This window comes from Sceloporus occidentalis, unplaced genomic scaffold (genome assembly GCF_023333645.1).
Source record: "Sceloporus occidentalis isolate IW3139 unplaced genomic scaffold, rSceOcc1.0.p SCAF_7, whole genome shotgun sequence".
Taxonomy (NCBI): domain Eukaryota; kingdom Metazoa; phylum Chordata; class Lepidosauria; order Squamata; family Phrynosomatidae; genus Sceloporus; species Sceloporus occidentalis.
Window position 1 is genome coordinate 70699039 of NW_028316987.1, and position 21016 is coordinate 70720054.

Here is a 21016-nt window from a genome sequence, read left to right on the forward strand (position 1 = left end):
CACCCTTGTTTTTTTAGGAAAGCAACTCCTCTACCTTGGTATACCCATACCCCAGAAAATCCTTCAAGACAACAGGTCAAAGAAGTTCGGTGCATGTCTACTAAGACAGACAGGAGAAGTTCCTTTGTCACCCTTGGAAAATATGTCATAAGAATAGCAGTGTTGAAAGGCACTGTTAAGGACTGAGTCTTTGGGAAAATTAATCAGTGGGTCTGGCTGGCCTACATAAGCCTTAATTTCCTTCCCATTTTCCATTTTCAAAGTGTAATGCAAATATGACTTTTGATGAGGTAACCTTTAAAAAATTGTGGTGGAAACGATTTCAACATACATACAGTTACTGGGCTGAAAACAAATGCCTATGAATATAGTGAATGGACTTTTAGTCCTGACTATAATAGAACCACTGAATCTATTTTATTTATCAACCCATTCAGCAACTGATTTAATGGGTCTACTCTAGTTGGGACTAGCCAAAAGAATGTCAGCCAATGTGTATCAAATTGCTTCCATCAAACTTTAGAATTTTAAAATGTTCTCCAAACCTTGAAATTGCTAAAGAGAAAGGCCATGATGCATTATTACTACAACAGTACAGAGCCAGAGTCACGAGAGTAGGAGACATTTTTTTTAAAAGAATGGGTGAGCGGGTGTCCAATTTTTACAGCCAAACGTGAAGGGAGCAAAATTGTTCCTACTTCCTCTAGAATATTTCTCATAACACTTTTTGGCAAGCTCATATATAATATCAAGTACCTCATCAAAAGTGAAAAGCATCTGGGAGGACATATAGCATGGAGGTAGGCTACAGGTGAAGGCTATTCACCCCCCCTACACACACACACACATCAGGCAATTGCCCCCACCGCTTTTGTATGATTGGGGAAGGCTTACATTTAAATAAACTGGCATGTTGATAATATAGGTAAATCCAAATTCCTTACTCTCCCCCTCCCCCTCCAAAAATGAATTCAGATAGTTTACTCAAAATGTATTACAGCAGAAAGTGGGAAGCAAAGCGAATGTTTACTAAATCTGCAATTTGGACTTGGCTTATCAAAATTACTACATGGTTCTGATTTTTCATAATGAAAATAAAGGTATAATTCCATTCTGTACATATTACCCAAATTTTTACAAGTACACAATGGCTACATTCAGGCATGAATGTTAAAATATGGTTTATCATTATATAAACAAACCTTGGGTTCATGAGCTCCCCACTTTTCTTTAGTACAGCCATGAAGAGGAGACTGAAAGTTTTCGTTTCCATTTTCAACTAACTTTTTTCAGCCAAATCTAGAAAACTGTGGTTAGTCTTACCTACGGCTGAGGGAAACAAGACAACTTGCGGTCTCTGATCCTGGTTTCATTCCCTAAACCACAGTTAAGGTTAAACAAATTTCCTGATTCAGACATAACAATAAATTACCATTATTCAAAATGGAATCAAGAGCTCCCACCTCCACTACCTGAGATGCGAGAGGCACACATCTGGACCAGATCAATGTTATACTATGCCAGGCAGTACAAGCAATGATACTGGAAATTCAGACCACACCACCCAACATGGCAGCAAAACAACATGAAATTACGTACGAAAAAAGGTGAACTGCATCACTTTTCTCTTTGATAAAATCCCTCCTATATTTCATAAATTCACGTAGAGTCACCAGTGGATTTTCAGATATGGTGAATTTATTATCGGTACCCCAGGTTTCCATGGCAACCAAGACTATCCTGGTCTTCAGTTGTTCTTTATAAATCTAGCACATTAACAAAATGAACAGTTACCAAGTAACAGTGTAAAAATTTTGCCTCTTTTCTTTTTTAAATAGATGCAACTAAAAAAATATTCAGCATAAAGAACATTAATGATGGATCATTGCCATCTCCTTTATAACATGTTAAAGCATAATGGGATGAATGGCTAAACATCATTTAAGGGACATTTTTGGAAAGGGATGTGCTTCAAAACTAATGAAGGCTTTGATTCAGCAACATGTTTAAACACAAGTATAATCTTAAATATAGGAATGGTTTTATTGAGATAATTGAAACTTCTGCTTTTCACTCATCCATATATAAGTATCAGGCTAAACAGATGCTGATGAATAAATACAGTTCTGTTGTATATCTCTCTGACCTCAAATTACCATTCTTGCGATAAATCTAACAACGTATCTAGGACAGCAGCTTGTGAATTATACTTACTAAATCTGCCATGTTCACTACTGATTTTGCAAAGCTGTTTGTGTGGATGACAGATAACCGGTGCTTTTTCAGCTGAGAAACAAAACAACAGACAAATTCTGAACATGTTTTTGAAAGACAATTTCTATCCAGGAATGACTTTATCAAAGGCTTGAGTCACCTTTGACACTGAAAAAAATGGATTACTACCAATCTATTCAAACATTTCTACTGTCTTCTTAATTCAGTATGATGTCATGAAAGTTAGATTACCAACTGAGGGAAGAAACATTGTACTGTGTTGGGCCTCTGCCACTAGGCAGACAGAGTCTGGAGTTCTTGCCAGTATCATGGCCAATCAGTAACAACTGTCCAATAGTACAGAAAAAGTTATTTGCATTAGTGCCGTTGTTTAATACGTTTTGCATTAGCATGCCAGTTTGAGGCTAGGAAAACATACGGAGACTGTGAACAAAATGGGAGGGTGAATTTTTCTCTGCTATTAACCTGTTTGCAAAAAGCATATAGTTATAGGAAGTGTCCACTTTGATTTTGTTTGCTTCTGCACTATACTGGGAGTCCATCTTGCATCATCTTCATCTAGGGAGGAAGGGGCATGCATTTGAGCCCAGAGTCAAGCCATTTAGCCAACTATGGGAAATTGGACTGCTGGCCAGGGATAATTTGGGCAAAATTAGTTGTTTAGGGGCCCAGTTCTACCACTGACTGTGAGGGGATCCTGAGCCTGATAAGAAAAGGGGCTGAAATGCTTCTCTTGTGTATATCATGTGCTGCATCATTTACCACCAATAAAGCTTATTTATTTATACAGCATTGATGTGCGCCAGTGTTTGATACAAACAAAGTCTAAAATCAGTTTCAGAATAGAACATTCTAAAAGGCTGACAGGCAAAGGTAAAATATCTCACTAGGTCAGCTAAGACAAAAAGGTGAGTAAGGGTGTGTGTGACAGAGACATATAAAATTATGCATAGTATGGAGAAAGTAGATAGGGAGACGCTCCTCTGTCTCTCACATTATACTAGAGCCACAGTCATTCAGAAAAAAGGCTTTTAGATACAAGAGAGCTGGAAGATTCAAGAGAGCTAACAGGAAGAACTGTTTAAGCAGTGCATAATTACAACTATGGAATTTACTACTATATGAAAAGATGATCATCAACGTGGATTTATTTGAAAACAGATTAGTCAAATCCATGGAGGATAAGGCTGTCACTAGCTATAGATATTATGGCTATATATTTTATTTCTATGCCCACAGTATCAGAGGCAGTAAATGTTTGTTAACACTATTGATGAGGAACAAAAGTAGGAGAGTGTTCTGCTTATTAGCTGCACATAGGTATCAGGCTGGCCACTGTGGGAACAGATTCCTAACTAGACATCCCTTTGGTTTGTCCCAGATAACCTAATCTTATGTTCATATGTACTTGGGATGGGAAGTTACCAACACCTATGCCACTTCAGTGACTTAAATATGTGACGTTACCACAAGGACTTCATATATGCTTACTGGAAGATGGGGAAAGACAAACGGCGGAATGTACAAATGCTGAAATGAACAATATATAAAAATGTTCTAAAAGCACAGGATGCTGGAACTTGATATGAAGTATGTCATTATACTGATTCACATTTATATATATGTCTTTAGGATAAGCATATGCTATTGGTTCCTATTGTCCAATAAAAAAGGGGGCTGATAGATTCTTTGTAAAGCCAGAGAACCTTGCCAGGCTTATGAAATGCAGACATGTAATAGTTTTAACTAGTCTTAGCCTTCGGGTTGTCAGAGTGAAAACTAGAGAGACCGCCTATAATTTTATGGTTGTGAAGATAAGGGAATTTCAGCAGGCACTGCTTGTTACTTAAATGGCAAGCAACACCTGCAGGAATTTGCTCTTCTAGAGAGCTGTTAAATTTTCAGGAACTTTCTCCAGTTTTCAATCTCGCAACCCTACCTGGCATATGGAGAAAAAAGTAGCACCTGCAGCAACATGATAGCCAGAGTGTTGAGAGATGTAGTTGCCCTCCTCCAAAAGTTAGGGAGGGGGACTCCACCTGTGGAGTTTCTGCTTGTTGCTCAGTTTTTTACACACAGAGTTCTAGCAATAGTAAACAAAAGTAAGGTTTCAGGTAAAATAAATCCCACTAATCTGTACTGTTCCACAACAACTGTGCAGAATCTACTGCAGTCTTTGTGATCTAGTGTAACATTGGCTTTAACAACACAGACATCAGATTGTCACAACTAGGTGCATCCCACTGCTATATTATCAGAAAATTCCCAACCATGTGTGTCATTTTCAATACTAGAAATATTAATTCTGCTCTTTGATGACAAGTTGGCAACCTTAAAATACAATGGATGCACTGCCTTTAAAAAGTATATATGAAAGTACCAATATCACATGCTTCTCCATATTTTACATTTAGGCACTTTTGTTTATTCTGTCCCAAGGTGTTACCAATACTGTATCTTCTGATTGGGAATTTTTATAGTTGCAACCTTACAGACCTTCCACCATGTCTGGAATAAATAACGGCTACTGAAGATGTATAAATGAGTGTTTCCCCATCACACCAAGATTTGTGAAGGACATGTGTATTTCCTTGGCAACCCCCACTTTGGATAGTAGGATAAATGCACAGAATAAAATCATCTCAAAGTGCACTCAATAAAATATGTCGGCTTTCCCGTTTCTTGAGGAGGCGAAAAAAATAATGAGTAACCTCTTATTCCATGAAGAGACATCTTATGTAATAATTTGGATGAAGTTGTGTGGGTGGGTGTTTTTTTAACAGCCTCAATGAAACATGCATTTTAATCCATTCCTTTAGAAACTTCACAGAAAAGAAGCAGAGTTCCACCTGAATCATCAGCCTTGCTCTCTGCAGGGTTATGGACTGCACAGCCAGAAATGCCCTTTAATGTAAAATGAGTCTCAATTATTTAAGCAAGGAAAGCATTTCAGACCATGGCCAATAATCCTGTGCCCAATTAATATTAAATTGGACAAATCCCTGCCTGAAAATCTCCTCCCTTTGATTTTATTCTTTGGAGTGGCCTGCCCAACATTTTAATCTGTTTTCAGAATTAAAATGAAGTATTTCTGAAATTTGGAGCTGTTGCAAGTCCATTTCTTTTCTTTACATTGCTCTTCATTTCTCTCCTTGCTTTCACTTATGAAAGCCATGGTCATCATATAGGCCTGTTACAGACTGCCAAAATAAAGCTGCTTTGGGTCTCTTTGGAGGTATGCTATTTAAATGATGCATGGGTCCTAAGAGTCTGGAGGTCGCGCTAAAGCCACACTCTATTCCTAAGCACTGGAGTGCAGCTTTGGTGCAGCTTCCAGATTCTTAGGATGCATGCATCATTTAAACAGCATACCTCCAAAGAGACCTGAAGCAGCTTTATTTTTGCAGTCTGTAACAGGCCATAGTTGAGAGAAACCACAAAAGTGATCCAGTTCAACCCCCTACCATGCAGGAATATACAATCGATATCTCTGTTGATTAAAACACATAAGCCTTCATCCTCTGCCATAATTTACAGCTCTTCCATTTCACTGTGCAATGAAACTGTGTTTGTGCATGTTTATGTGTCTCTCTGCATGTAACTGTGCATGTGTAAATATTTGTAAGTATGTGTAAGTAGATAATGAAGAAACTGAAATGGTCAAAGACTTTCTGTGCCTTGGATGAAAAATTAATCAGAATGGAGACTGCAGTCAAGAAATAAGAAGAAGGCTAGGAATCGGAAGTGTAGCTAAGAAAAAACTAGACAAGATCCTAAAGTGCAAAAATATATAACTAAGCACTAAAATTAGAATGGTCCAAGCCATTATATTCCCCATTACCATGTGTGGATGTGAGAGTTGGAAAGTGAAGAAAGATGACAGAAAGAAGTTAAACTCATTTGAGATGTGGTGCTAGAGAAGAGTGCTGAGGATACCACGGACAGCCAAAAAGACAAACAAACGAGTTCTGGGCAAGTTCAAGCCTGAACTCTCCCTGGAAGCCAAGACGACCAAAATGAGGCTGTTATACTTTGGTCATATCATGAGAAGGTAGAGGCAGCAGAAAGAGAGGAAGACCCAACACCAGGTGGGTAGACTCAATCAGAGAGGTCACGGGCATGAACTTAGCAGTGGAGAATAGGGGGATTTGGAGATATCTCATCTACGGGATTGACATCAGTCAGGGCTGATTTGAGGGCAGTTAACAACAAGTATTTGGAATATCTGATGAAGAAATCCAGAAAACAGAAAACTTGCATATTTTTGTGAACCTTCTATTAGCCTAATGGAGGCCCTGTGCAGACCAGGTTGGGGACGGAGTCAGGGCATAGCATCTACATGACACACGCCCCATCACCACCCCCAGGGTGGTGTGACACTGCACAGCGCTCCTCTGATGCTGCGTCCGCATGATGCAGCACCAAAAGAGTGCCGTAAAGCCATGGCACAGCAGCTATATAGAGGTGGCTTCACACCCTTTGAGCGGCCAGATCGGAGCTGTGGCAACCACACACTGCAGCCCCGATCCGGCTTTTTTCCAGCACAAAAATAAGCAGCAAAATGCTTCTCCTTTTTGCACCGAAACAGGGTGGCTTTTCTGCCGCTGCTCCGGCTTTTCTGCACTCCTGCAGCATGCAGCATATGAACGCCACACCATCAGAGCACCACAATGCTGCCCACCAGCTGATTAGGCAGGCAGCATAATGCTGGTTTGGGGGCGGCATCAGGACATGTGGCATCTAAACACCATGCCACCCCCAAGCAGGTATATTGTTTTGCCCCTTAGTGAACTAAGGCAGGTTTATGAATGAATCACTGCTGTAGAATAGAAAAGAATCGCTGATTCCTGGGTGGACACTACAACCAGAGTAGGGTGTAAACAAGGAGCAAAGTCTGCTGTGTATTTTTTAGCATTTTTTTAAAGCATGTAGGAATTTGTGCAGTAAGTATATCTACTTTAAAAAAAAGCCTGAAGAAGACAGACACTCCCCCACCTCCAGTAATATAATGACAATTTACATTGCTAAAGGCACTGTTCGGGAAATTAAAAATAAATGTTAGGCATTATGTTCTGCCAAAGAAACATAAAACCCAATCTTGAAATATGCTATAATTCCTGCTGTTTTTTCTGTTCTTAGCTATTCTACTGAGTAATTCCAAGTATTATTAGAGAGCTCGGAGATTGATTTGACAATATCCATTATATGGTTAGAATCATTTTGCAATAGGTAGTTTACTGTTAATCTATTGTAGGCACAAAATTGTGCATGCATTATTAATTACTTCCAAAAGGCCCAGTATGGAAAAGCTCACCATTAGATGATCATTTACAATCATTAGCTCAACATATTTCATATCCTTTTCAAACTGATGTGCACTCTGATGGATCTGCAGAAAGAATAAGGTGATGTGCATGTTTAAAACAGCAACCAGCAAAACATCTGATTCTAAACCAATCTGCTCAAAATGAATTCATTGTGGCCTCATTTTAAAAGCACTTAAAAGTAGTTCCAGACACCAAATTAGCAACAAAATGTGTGTCATGCCTTCCAGTGTTTGGCTGATATAAACAGGCTAAAAAAATTTCTAATTCAGGTATGGGAAAATTATAATGACCCAAGCTTGCATTAAGATATTGATTACTACCTGATTCCCATCAAAGTGATTGTAATCTTTCAACAGAAAAAATGACAATTATTCTGAAAAAGATCCACAACATACAGCATACAACATACAGCTTCAGAATATGATTTTTATTATGGAAAGTAATCTTCATCCTCCTCCCCATTGTATGGGCACCTGGAAGATTCTTCATGTTCTTCCCCAGGTATACTCATCATAAGCATGTGAGTGTAGTGAGGGAATAACAAGAAGAATTGGTCCTCCGGATGGAACATAGCATCTGGTAATGCAAGACTTTGAGGGCCAAGGAAGCACAGAAAGTCACTGTGAGCTGCTGGTAAGGGGATTGGTGTCACTGGAGAGATCAGTAGCAAGGCGGTCATTCCACTGAATAAAACACAGAACATGGACTGCCCTCCTTGCATGTGAGCATGTTACCACTGACATCCCACTTCCATTCCACAAGAATTGCAAAGGCTATGCATCCACACTGCAGAAATAATCCAATTTGATACAACTTTAACTGCTGTGGCTCAATGCCCTGAAATTCTGAGAATGGCAGTTTACTGTGGCACCAGAGCAAAGCAAATCCTGCCAAACAGGATTATTTCTGCAGTGTGGATGCAGCCAGTGTTTTCTGTACTGTTAACAACATATTTTAAGTTTCAAAGGGCAAAGCAAAAACATAGAAAAGAAAAGAAAGTATACATTATTAGGGACTGAAAGGCCAGGAGAAATCATGTGTATACCTAAAAATAATCCTGTATTAATGAAAAATTGTTTGTGAAGCCACACTTTTAATATGTGAGTGTGTGCATATGTTTGTATAAAAGTCAGTGTACAGGGACATACCTGCCTTTTTCTTCTTTTGTGTCTTGGTTTCACAACAGACTTCTGTGATGTGGTATTCATATGCCAGAATTCTAAACAAAACATACATGCACGTCCATCTTACAGTGATTAATAAAGTTATGTACTTCCTCAACAGCAGGATGAAAGCACAGGTGCATAAAATAAAGCTGAACAAAAAGGTATTACAAGTATTTCAAGAGCTACTCAAAATTAAAGTGATCTTTCCATTTTTACACCCTTCACAATGTTTTCCCACGGAAACTGTACATTTGGCCACTGTCCAGAAAGGTGGGATATAATTTTAAATAATAAATATACTAATAAATATGAGAGAGACTTGACTACGTAAACTTGTTGACTTCAACAAAATTCCTACATTGTACTTACAAAGAATCTCAAAACCAGTTGAAGTGTAAAGGGCATTCAAATCAACAAGCTGTAAGATTCCAGGCTTAAATGTAATCATGGAAACACATTCAACAGAAACACTTTAAAGAGGAATCTGTAATGAGACACTGTGCTAGAAAAATGACCCGTCACAGATCATTCAATGGACTAGTAAAGGTGCCTGGTATATGGCTACCTCCTCTGGTTTTGCACCCTATCCACAGGCACATTCTACTAGGTAATGATACTATATCTATCATCAAATCTTCAAATGGATCTTGTACAGATAATGGAATGGATTTGTTCTGTTTCTCCAGACAATGCAGTATGAACGAACAGGTTCATATTAAAAGGAAGATTCAGACTATACATTAGGAAAAAGGAAAAGTCTTTAATAATAATTTGTTTTATTTATATACCGCTATTCCAAAGATCATAGCGGTGAACAGCAAGTAAGCTAATTAGCAAGTAAGCTAATTTGCCCCCAACAGTCTGGGTACTCATTTTAGCTCCCTCCTCGGAAGGATGCAAGCCTGAGTCGAGCTTGGGCCCTTTTGCTGGTCTTGAACTCGCAACCTTGTGGTTTTGAGTGAATGGCTGCAGTACAGGCATTTAACCACTGCGCCACCAGGGGCAGGGGCATCACTAGGGTGATGTGAAACACATGAGGTGAAACCCCAGAGGGGTTGTCAGCCAATGCACCAGTGAAAAGGAGTGCCTTCAGGGTCTGGCAGCTCTGCTGGCTGGGGTGAGGGGAAAGCAAGCCTCCTCCCTTTGCTGCCTGGCCAGCAGCTCCACCAGATGTGGAAAGGCTGTGGGACAGTGGCAACAGCCCACTCCCACCAATGGCTGCTGGTGACTCCGCTGGTCACCCCCAAAAAAGGCTGCTGAAGTGAGGACAGTGCGTGTTAAAAAATGATTCGAACTAGGTGTCAAATATAGCAGGTATGCTACTGGTCCCTGGACTTGTCCAGGCCCGTTTGCACCCTGGAAAGGGGCATTGGGCTCAGGTGGAACACCTTCTTTCCAAGGTTTAAACAAGCTCTTGTAGGTCCTTCCTTCTAGGTGACCAAATGAGGTGATGAGTGAACTGGCCAGGATGTAAGCATGCACCAATAGGTGAACCAGGAAATGGAAGTGCTCCCTCTGATCTCTCTGAAGCAGAGAAAAATGTACACCTGCCAGTTATTCTGAATCTCTTCCCACCTTTTTCTCCATTGTTTTAATTGCTTGTAGAGTGTGTGTGTAGGATTTTAAATTAATCCCATAGCAGTCTTCACTGCACAGTTAGCTGCTAAAGATTCCTAACCCATTTTCTTACACAGCAACAATTTTCCATGTAGCAGCAAATGGGTAAAGTAAAAAAGCTGTCTTTGGTCCTGCTGACGTAAATAGCATTCATTTTCAAACAGTCTCCAGAGGGCTGCAGCCTTGGACAGGGATGATCAAAGCACAGTTATATCAGTATTTTAATGATAGGATCAAATAAATAATCTTAATGGCATGAATAAAAGAATTTTTAAGAAGCCTAAAATCCCTGTTTAATAATCATTTCATTTTTTTTCCACCAGAGGCAAAATTTTCTTATCTGAATAAACACAAACAGCTTTGGCTGTGAAAAGCCAGTAGTATATCATCCTCGTATGTTACTGAAACTGCCCTAGGAGTTTTATAACTGAATGGCGTTTTTGCTCTTTCCTGAAGATCAAAACCTTTCAGTTTTTTAAAGCTTTCATGCCACAAACTATGGCTTTTGTATGCAAATATTTTTGTTTCTGAGCTCTTCAAAAATGCATGATACACAATCCTAGTTTTATCATATTTTTAACCTTTCTTAAAACATGTCAGATTTTAGTGTTCAAAACTGTTTCAATAGTTTAAAGCATGACATTTCCTGTTCATAGGCACAAAGTCCTTTCGGTCTTTCCAGATATATATTTCCCCCTGATATTAAATGTATGAATACAGCAATGGCACAACTGTACGAACATTTTTGTATGATTTTTTTCTTGGATTCAAATTATGGTAAATAACATAAAATATTATACATTTGTAAGATATTTATATTATTGTTATAATTTACACATTTTCCCACTTTGAAGAACATATTCTTCAGAATATCATACGACCCATACATCAGTTGGAGTATTTATGTGAGGGTTTTGAGAGCTATACAGCTCTGAAGGCACTCGGTATATTAAAATCTCATAAAATGATTACAAAAGCAATCACAAATACATAGCATCTAAAACTAGAAATGAAATAATGTGAAGACCACAAATGGTTTAAAATACCTCATTTAAAAGTGCAGGCTAATTTCAGATTAATCAGATAAAAGCAGATGTAAACAACCATGTGTTGAAAAACTGTTGAAAAACATGTAGTGAAGTGGCTAAAATCTTCCCACGTTGAAGGAAATCCGATAATATTGGGGCCATCACTAAATGGCCTTCTCTCTTGTGACCACCAATTTGATTGACCTTACTAGTAGGTCTATGAAGAGTGCCTCAAATACTTACAGCAATAGCCAGAGAGGACTATATGGGTACAGATACTCTTTGAAATAACCTGGTCCGAAACCATTTGGGGGCTTGAGCCATTTAGGGTTTAATGGTAACAGTGAGCACTATTAGAGAGTCAGTGTGATGTAGTGCTTGAGCGCTGGACTAGGGGACACTGGAAGACCAGAGATGGAAACCTGACTTGGCCATGGAAACCCACTGGGTGACCTTGAATAAGTCACACTCTCAGACTCAGAAGAAAGCCTTTTTGAACAAATCTTGCCAAGAAAACTCCATGATAGATTTACCTTAGGGTCTTCATAAGTCAGAAATGACTTGAAGACACACAACAACAACAATATTTTCAATATATGTAGGCCTCCTTATTAATCAATTACTTAAATTATTTCAATTTTAATATTGTACTTTATTCTTTTAAAAAATTAATTGGGTGCATATAGCTGGGAAGCAGAAAACAAACAGGTGGGGAAAGGATGGTAGTAGTTTACTTATGTTTTTTTTAAAAAAACTTGTCAATGAAATGTTAATGACAACAACCAACCCACCCTTCCCCACAACATAATAGTGTTTTCCATATGCAGTCTTATTTTCAAATACTGGACTGATAAAAAGAGAAGAAACCTCCTTGGTTATTCTAGGCCGGGATGGCCAATGATAAGAGGTTATGGAACCTAGAGTCCGCAGGTGTGTCGTTTATACAGGAGTCTTTCATTTGGGAGTTTAAATTCCAGTCCCAAATAGAGGTCATATGAAACACCCCAAATCCTGTATTCCTTGTTTTGGGGAGAGGAGGTGCCCCTGTCCTTCCAAAAGACCAGTCCTCAAAGATTTGGTATGAAGCAAAATGGCCTCAGATAACATACCAAATACTGCAAGGACCTGCAAGTTGAAGAGCACAGCTGTGTTGGCCATTCCTCCTGCCCTCTGGCTGCTACAGCTAAGCAGTGTGTTTACAGTGTACTCATAATACGTAGTAAAAATTCCTCGTCACATGCTGGTGAAATGTAATTGCGAGATTTTCCTGGGTTTAGGGGTTCCTGTGAGATTAGAATCTGGAGATCTCACAAGAAACTATCCTCTTCTGAGATTTGAAGCTCTTGAGATTTCTGAGGCTTGTACTGTCCTGCCTCCAGCTAATCTTCATCTAGCAACACTTTAACTCATATTGCTGCATTGCAAATCTGGCAACCCTCACGGGTCCTAAAGTCAAAGCCTAAAGTCACTTTTTCTAAGGAAAAGGAAATCAAACTATTCATAAAAAGCAAAGCCTGACAAATGACAAAAGTCTTGAAAACATGCTTTGGGAGGCCTCAAGGGGTGTATCTACACTGTCAAAATAATGCAGTTTGACACCACCTTAAGTGCTGTAACTCCATCCTATAGAATCTTGCATGTGTAGGTCTTCAGCCTTCTCTGCAAAGAGAGCTGATGCCTCACAAAACTATAAATCACAGGATACCATAGGATGGAGCCATGGTAGTTAAAGTGATGTCAAACTGCATTATGTCTACAGTGTAGATGCACCCAATGTCTCCTTATATGATTTCTTTTGTGTGAATATCTTAGAATCACAGAATCATAGAATCGAAGAGTTGGAAGAGACCACTAGGGCCATCCAGTCCAACCCCCTGCCATGCAGGAAATCCAAATCAAAGCATCCCCGACAGATGTTTTGTTTATTAAACTTAATCTGACAAGATGCACCATGTTTACAAAAATGTGTCATTCCTAATCCTTAGGTTGTTTTGATCTTAGGCAATTTCTAGAACCAGTAAGTAACTATCAAGCTATCAAAACCCTATAAATACCCTTGACAGGAAAGGGAAAGGGAAAAGGCTTTTCTATTACAGCAGAAAACATTGGGGGTTCTTTCTGTTTCTCAATCCTATGTTCAGGCTGGGAGATTAGTTTCTTCAGCTTTAAGTTACAAACAACACCAAAATAAAATGCGACAAGTGATAAACTACTAAATAAAGGCAACAATGAAGGCTAAGCTCAGAGTCTTAAAAAGACTTACCAGATGGAAGATCATCCAAAGGAAATTCAAATAATCTGGATTTGTAGACAGAATGTAAGTGGAATTCTTCCTGAAATAGCAAACAGCTAAATTTAGTAAATTAATACAAAACAAACTTTCTTGGATTTTAACCACCAAAGGATGTAACTAAATGGTCTGTGAAACTGAGTGGCATTATTAAATTGAAATTTTTAAGAAATACTTTGCATCATGTGCACACTCAAAAATTTTGAGAATCCACACATATATAAGAATTAAGATTATTTTTCTAATATAATCTATATATCTGATCTGAGTATTCTCAGAATTCTAAAATTCATATGGGACCCATATAAAGATTCCTAGGTTGTTGAGATGAGAAGGTCAGTGTTTGTGGAGTCACTGCATTTAGCAAACTGAAATTCTGCTTACCTGTGAAGTATAATTCTCTTCTGGCTCAATTAGATATGTGTGATTCCCATCATAGAACATGCCACTGTGAAAAAGAGGGCAAATATTAGAATCACATATTAGTTATATGTTTTTCTTTATTTATTTACAATATTTCTATTCCTCCTTTCTTTTGTAAGATGGTTTACAATACATTCAAATGAACAATTTAAATGTAGAATAGGACAGGAAAATATTAAAATAACAACAACAACAACAATAGGATTTATTTATATGCCGCCCAATCACTGGGAATCCGGGTGGCTTACAACAGAGGGGATAATAGATGGTTCCCTGCCCTCAGGCTTACAATCTAAAAAGACACGACACAAAAGGAGAAGGGAATGGTGGGAGGAGGACCTTAAATGTCCTACATTTTGGGCTAAATTTTATCCTACAATTGTCCTACATTTTGGTCTAAATTTTGTCCTACATTTTGTCCCAGTTTTTAGTAGAGAATTATGGCAACCCTAAATACAATTCTTCTTGCATAAATAGGCTACTCTGCCTATAGATACTGACATGTGTCTAGACCATACTTTCAGTATTACTACTCTTCTGAAATCAACTCTATATTTTTAGGGTTCCATCAATGGAGAGTGGAATCATGATGAATCTGACTATGCATTAAGGTGTGCTTAACAAGGGGCATGGGGCTATCAAGGGGTGTGGGGCTATCTTGGTCATATATGAAAATCCCTTGTTGGACTCAGTCTGAAGACAGAGAAACAAAACTGATTTATGTCCTGGTCAGTTTCACAATGTGCTCTGAGAAGTTTCCCTATCTCCCTCCCCCCATGGGCCAAGCAGCAGTACTGAACTATATTTTTTCCCACTGATTCAACTGTTTCTTTCTTTCCTGGAATCATTTACAGACTTGCAACCCATGGCTTGAAGACTAGCACTAGGATTAAAACTTAGAATAATAATAATAATAATAATAATAATAATAATAATAATAAATTTTATTTATATCCCGCCTTTCCAATATTTTGATCAAGGCGGCTTACAATACAGATAAAAGCATATCGATAAAAAGTTAAAAACATCATTAAAAAGAACAACAATCAAGTAGAAGTACAAGGGCAGGTCAGGTACACAATGCAGGGTCGTTGATAGAGGGGCAAAGAATAAAATGATTATGGTGGAAAGGCTTGCAGAAATAAATATGTTTTCAAGTTCTTTTTGAAAAGAACTAAGGACGCGGTGGAACGGAGCTCAACAGGGAGATTGTTCCAAAGTTTGGGGGCAGCGATAGAAAAAGCCCTCTGTGAGGTCCTCACATGGCGTGTCTTAGGGACCTCCAACAGTTTCATCCCTGTTGTTCTGAGTGTGCGGGGAGGATTGTATGGGGAGAGGCGGTTCTCCAAGTACCCTGGGCCCAAGGCATTTAGGGCTTTATAGGTCAAAACACCTTGTATTGAGCCCGGAAGCGAATAGGCAGCCAATGAAGATCTTTCAAAATAGGTGTTATATGGTCAGGCCTGGAGCTGCCAGTGACCAATCTTGCTGCCATATTCTGCACCAACTGTAGCTTCCGAGTTTGGTACAAGGGTTGCCCCATGTAGAGCGCGTTGCAGAAATCCAGTCGAGAGGTTACCAGAGCATGTACAACAGTTTCAAGGTCCCTATGGTCCAGGTAGGGGCGCAGCTGGCGTATCAGTCGGAGCTGATAACAAGCACTCCTGACCGTCGCATCTACCTGAGATGACAACTGGAGCGATGAGTCAAGGAGCACTCCCAAGCTACGCACCGAGTCCTTCAAAGGGAGCGTGACCCCATTCAGGACTGGGTGACAGATCTCACCACCCGGAACCGAGGAACCTATCGCCAGTACTTCCGTTTTCCCTGGATTCACACTGAGTTTGTTTTCCCTCATCCAGCCCATTACCGACTCCAAGCAAGCATTTAGAGAAGAGATGCCATCCCTAGTTACTGCATCAGTCGGAGACACAGAGAAGCATATTTGGGTGTCATCAGCGTACTGATAACACCGCGCCCTGTGTCTCCGGATGATCTCTCCCAGTGGTTTCATGTAAATGTTAAATAGCTTGGGGGACAGAATGGCTCCTTGAGGGACCCCAGATGTAAGGGCCCTCTTATCGGAGCACACGTCCCCCAGCTGCACCATCTGGAATCTGCCCGAGAGGTAGGACCGGAACCACTGGAGTGCAGTGCCCCCGATTCCCAACTTTCTCAGGCGTTCCAGAAGGACACCATGGTCAATGGTATCGAAAGCCGCTGAGATGTCCAAAAGCACTAACAGGGACACGCTTCCCCTGTCCATGCCCAGACGGAGATCATTAACTAAGGCGACCATTGCAGCACTGGTTAAGAAGATCCCATCTAGCTCTACAGTTATACATTGGTGATGAAGCTGAAACACACACAAACATCCCTTCCTCATGCTGGATCTAAGATTCATACATGTCAAAGCCTGTAGTTTCTTAATATAGTAGAGTCTAGAAAGCCCTGATGTCCTATAGAGTTCTCCAGCATAGAAAAGTGTGTGATTAACCACTGCCAGTCCATACAAGAAAAAAAATCATGGAGGACAATGTAGGCAGCATCTTCAGAAAGGAGAAGGTTGTGTGACAAGAATATTCTTTCCTCATATACTGAGGTGCAATGAGATTGTGGGACTGAGAAGACACCGCACAAGTGGCTAACCCTTTCCCAACAGAGTGTCACCAAGTTCCCTAGCATGCAGCCTTGTCCCTATTACATATACCACCCTATTGTCTTCAATTTTGTTATGTATACACCATTTCTTTTTATTACATGCATCAGACTACAACCTTACATTTCACTAAGTTTGGAAGCCTACAGCCTTCCATTTACAAACCAGCACTAGGGAACAAGATATTCTGCCACTGGTTTTCAGGTTTGTGTGCTATGTGCCTTTAAGTTGTCTCCAACTTATGCCAGCCCTATCATGGGGTTTTCATGGTAAGATTTCTTGGAGGGCTGCAACTGCCGATCTGTGTGAAAGGATTACTCAGTAGGTTTCCATGTACAAGCAGGGATACGAGCCCTAATCTCCCAAAAATCTGTGTATGACACTCAAACCACTGGCTTCATGTTTAGTATATACATATACAGTCACCCCTCTGTTTTCATGGAGGATCTGTTCCAGACCCCCCCCCATGCGAAAATGAAAAATCACCAATATTCAAGCCTCATTGGCTTAAATGGCAGCGTGCGCCCAAGGGCACTGGTGGGTGCGCACCATGGGCACGCGCCCCATTTGGTCTCCCTCTATTTGCCACCCGCAAATGGGCGAGGAATGCAGACTCCAAGTCTGCAAAAATGAAGTGGCAACTGTATTAATGTTTCAGCCAGAGAATAGAGGAAAGCAGTGGGAGGGGAGAGGCTGAACCCATATTCTACAGATGTATCTCTTCTTCAGAACACACCAAATTTGGAAAGCAGTGCAATGATGAATGCCAAGATGTGTGCTAATTTGTAAAAATTCTTTCTAAATCATAGTAACTGTAGTACGATCGGCAAGGGGTCATTAGCAATCCCTACTTTCATTCAGGTATCTAACAAGGACCACTGATAAAGGTCTAAAGGCCAGTACCATGCTGTTAAATGAACCCACACTGTGTAGCTAAACCACACAGCATGCATTAAATTGATACTATTTTTAGTCTGATGTTATGCCTGCAACCTGAGCTCAGGACATAACCTGCCACAATCTTAAATATGGATTACTGCAAAAGGAACAAAAATAACATATGGGTAGGATTGACAATCCTTTTAAAAAATGCTCAACATTGGAAATACATGTGTAATAATTTTTAAATGTTTTTTGAAAAAATGCTATTGAGATTAGTAAACCATCAGTCAATGAAGATCCCATAAGATAAGTGCATGCCTTTCAGGGAAATTGGATGATGACAAAGAATCTTGAGGTAAGTGCTTCTATTTATAGTGTTACCACTCACTGTTTGACCTTAGAAATAATATACTGTATCAGGTCTGCTATTGTATGTATATAAAAGAGAAATGAACCAATTGTTCAAAATGCATTATACACATTATCCCAGTTATCTTTAGGAAAACAACACTGTAAGGTAGGCCAGTACAGGAGATTAACATAGATAATGCAAGCCTCTGAGATAAGTCAACTACAGATTTTTTTGGTCCATGTGTCTTAGCCTCTACTACTGATAAGAAAATCTCTTAGCCTTTGATTTTGTTTGTTTGCTTGAGTCTCTAAATCCCACATTCTCATCCCATTGTTGGTTTATATTTTTTTTTATTATTGTAAAAAAAATATTGTGTGTGTATGTGTAAATATATTTTCCATTAACTAAAGCACATTTCTTCATATTTTTCCACTGTAAGCAGTTTCAAAACTTCAAAGGTTTTTAGAATATATACATGATCTGAGCATATTTTATGTCTCCAAAACACATTGTAAGCCTTACAGATTTACAGATTTCTGACACAAGATTCATTGGATCCTGCACAAGTCATTGTGTCTTAGGAGGTGTGAAAGGGTTACTCTCATCTGGAATCATGACTCAAACGAATTTATTTTATCTCTCTAGTGACAACATAGTCCTATCATTGTTTATTTCTGTGATCTACTGTCTAATTAATCAGGTGCCAGGTTCTCACTACCAGAATTGCCATGGAAAAGCCCTAAGGTAAACCTACCAAGCTCTAGATCCAATCATCTAGCCTTCTTTCATTGTTACTCTTCAGCAACTGATTGGAGAAATATTGTTTCTGAACCCAGCAGTTCAATATTTCTATCAGTACTAACACCTATGAACAGACTTTTTCTTCATGAGTTTGTCAAGCCCACTTTGAAATATCTAACACACACACACACACACAGACTATTTTTTTATTTTTCTTTTTTTTTTATTAGCTGACCTCGAGTTGACAACCCTTTCGATTGAGACATCTCCAAGCTTCCCTAGCCTCCACTGTTCTGCTTCAGTCTTACAGACTCAGGCCCATGATCTCCCTTATAGTGTCTACCCATCTGGCTTGCTTGGTCTTCCTCTCTTTCTACTGTCTTCTACCTTCCCTAGCATTATTGTTTTTTTCTAATGAGTCATGCCCTCTCATAATGTGGTTTATCATCTTGGCTTCCAGGGAGAGTTCAGGTTTGATCTATCTGATTTTTAATATCGTTAATGCAACACATACAAAGTACAGAACTGCTCTTTCAGCAATCAAGGTAATTTATGAGCTGCTTCTAAAAGCAGAAGTATTCTAAATGTGGGATAACTTCTGTTTAGAAGTAGTAGTTTAGATGACTATATGTTTTAGCAGAAAGACAAAATTTTTAACAATCTGCATCCTTTTGCTATATAACATTTGAGACAAACTTACTGAAGTCCATGGCATGTTGATAGAGCAACAAATGATTCTGGATTCCCTCGGAGGTGACCTTGGTAGTAACAGTGTTCTCCTCCCTGCAATTAGAAACAGTCTCTATAAATTCATCTCATGTTTTCCACCATAACACAAACATAAATTCTCAAACAAACAAACAAAAAACCTCAGGGACTAAATTTCTAAATCAGACATTAACTGAGCAGGAGCAGAAAGCATTATACCCACTCACCAAAGTGAAAATACATGCAGTAGCTATGGCCAGCCAAGTTATTTTGCCACTTGATGTAGAAAATCTCAGAATCACTGTTCTGCCTCAGTGAGTAACAATGCAATAATTTTCAAATAAATAACTGAACATTTGCAGTTCTTTCATGTCACCCAAAATTTGCTGCTAGAGGCTGTCCCTTATTCTGCCTAACAGTAAGGCCAGCAAAAGTGTAGGTACAAAGAGATAACAAAATGAAGGCTCCCCAGATGCACACACAAAATAAAATTTCTACTCTCCTAAATGAAATTTTCCTACAATAGCAATAATATTTCTATACCATGTCATGGTGAACTAAGTACACTCTAAGTGGTTTACAATGTGTTAGCCAATTGCCCCAAACTGGCTGGGTACTCATTTTACCGACCTACGAATGTTTGGCAGGCTCAAACTCACAATATTTTTGCTGCAGTACCAGCATTTAACCACTGCACCACCAGGGTTCCTTTTCAGTTCCCAAATTTCTAGCATTGAAGTAACCTAAAATGTCAGATGAGCATTTAGAGATACAATTTAGGCATCCAAAGAAAAAGGGCAGGCAAAGTGACCAAGGTAATACAAACAAAGTGAATACAAGAGTTCTAGGTGTGTGAAGGGTTTTCAGTGTCTCACTCTTTGCAATAATAGAAATCTGGGGACCGAAGGAAAATTTCATTGGGGAGGCCATAATTCCTATGAATCGTCATCTCTTCTCCCCGTTGCTACACTTCTGGGGCCAGCCCTGGGAGAGGCAAATAAAATGTAATGCAGTAAATGTAAAAATGTAAAATGTAAAAAACAGTAATGACTAGAACAATTATAAATAATACATTCAATCTCAACCAAAAGTCCAAGAAGTGATCATTATTATCTGATCTTTTGACTCCATCCAACTGGCTGTTCCAAAAGGGACAAAAAGGATCAAACTGCCGCTCCTCATACTATGAAGTAATTTCCCAGTTGTATCCCTGTTCCTGGGACTATGCTTCATTCCTAGCTCCAGCAGCAAACACTGCTTGGCATTACTAGGTTCTCTTGCAGGAGATGGTGATTTCTTGCCAGGGCAAAGGGGGCAGGTAGGAAAGCTCACATATGACTGCACCACAGACTTGGAAGCTATGGAATATGCTTATAAATCAAGAAGTGTAGGCGCTCCCATCCTTGCACAAACCTGTTTGCTACACTGACACAACCAGGATACAATGGGACAGACAGGGACAACCTGGATCTCAAGGAAAGTTACTCTTCTGTTGCTAACAGAGCTGAAAATATTTTATCCATCTTTTGTTGCTCTTTGTCCTTGGCCAAAAAGGGGAGTGCCTGCGTTGAGATCCTTCCAGAACAAC

General features: G+C 39.4%; 1 protein-coding gene across 6 annotated transcripts in view; it reads right to left on the reverse strand.

Moving 5' to 3' along the window:
• Positions 1-21016, reverse strand: part of LOC149309919 (disintegrin and metalloproteinase domain-containing protein 22-like) — a 162424-nt gene that overhangs the window by 54791 nt on the left and 86617 nt on the right. For all 6 annotated transcript variants that reach the window (XM_089533277.1, XM_089533275.1, XM_089533281.1 and 3 more), the window contains exons 5-11: positions 19421-19503; positions 14048-14111; positions 13637-13706; positions 8711-8781; positions 7550-7624; positions 2215-2286; positions 1600-1766 (exon numbers count right to left, since the gene is read on the reverse strand). In XM_089533277.1, coding sequence (XP_089389403.1) covers positions 1600-1766; positions 2215-2286; positions 7550-7624; positions 8711-8781; positions 13637-13706; positions 14048-14111; positions 19421-19503 — 602 coding nt within the window. The remainder of the gene's footprint in view (positions 1-1599; positions 1767-2214; positions 2287-7549; positions 7625-8710; positions 8782-13636; positions 13707-14047; positions 14112-19420; positions 19504-21016) is intronic.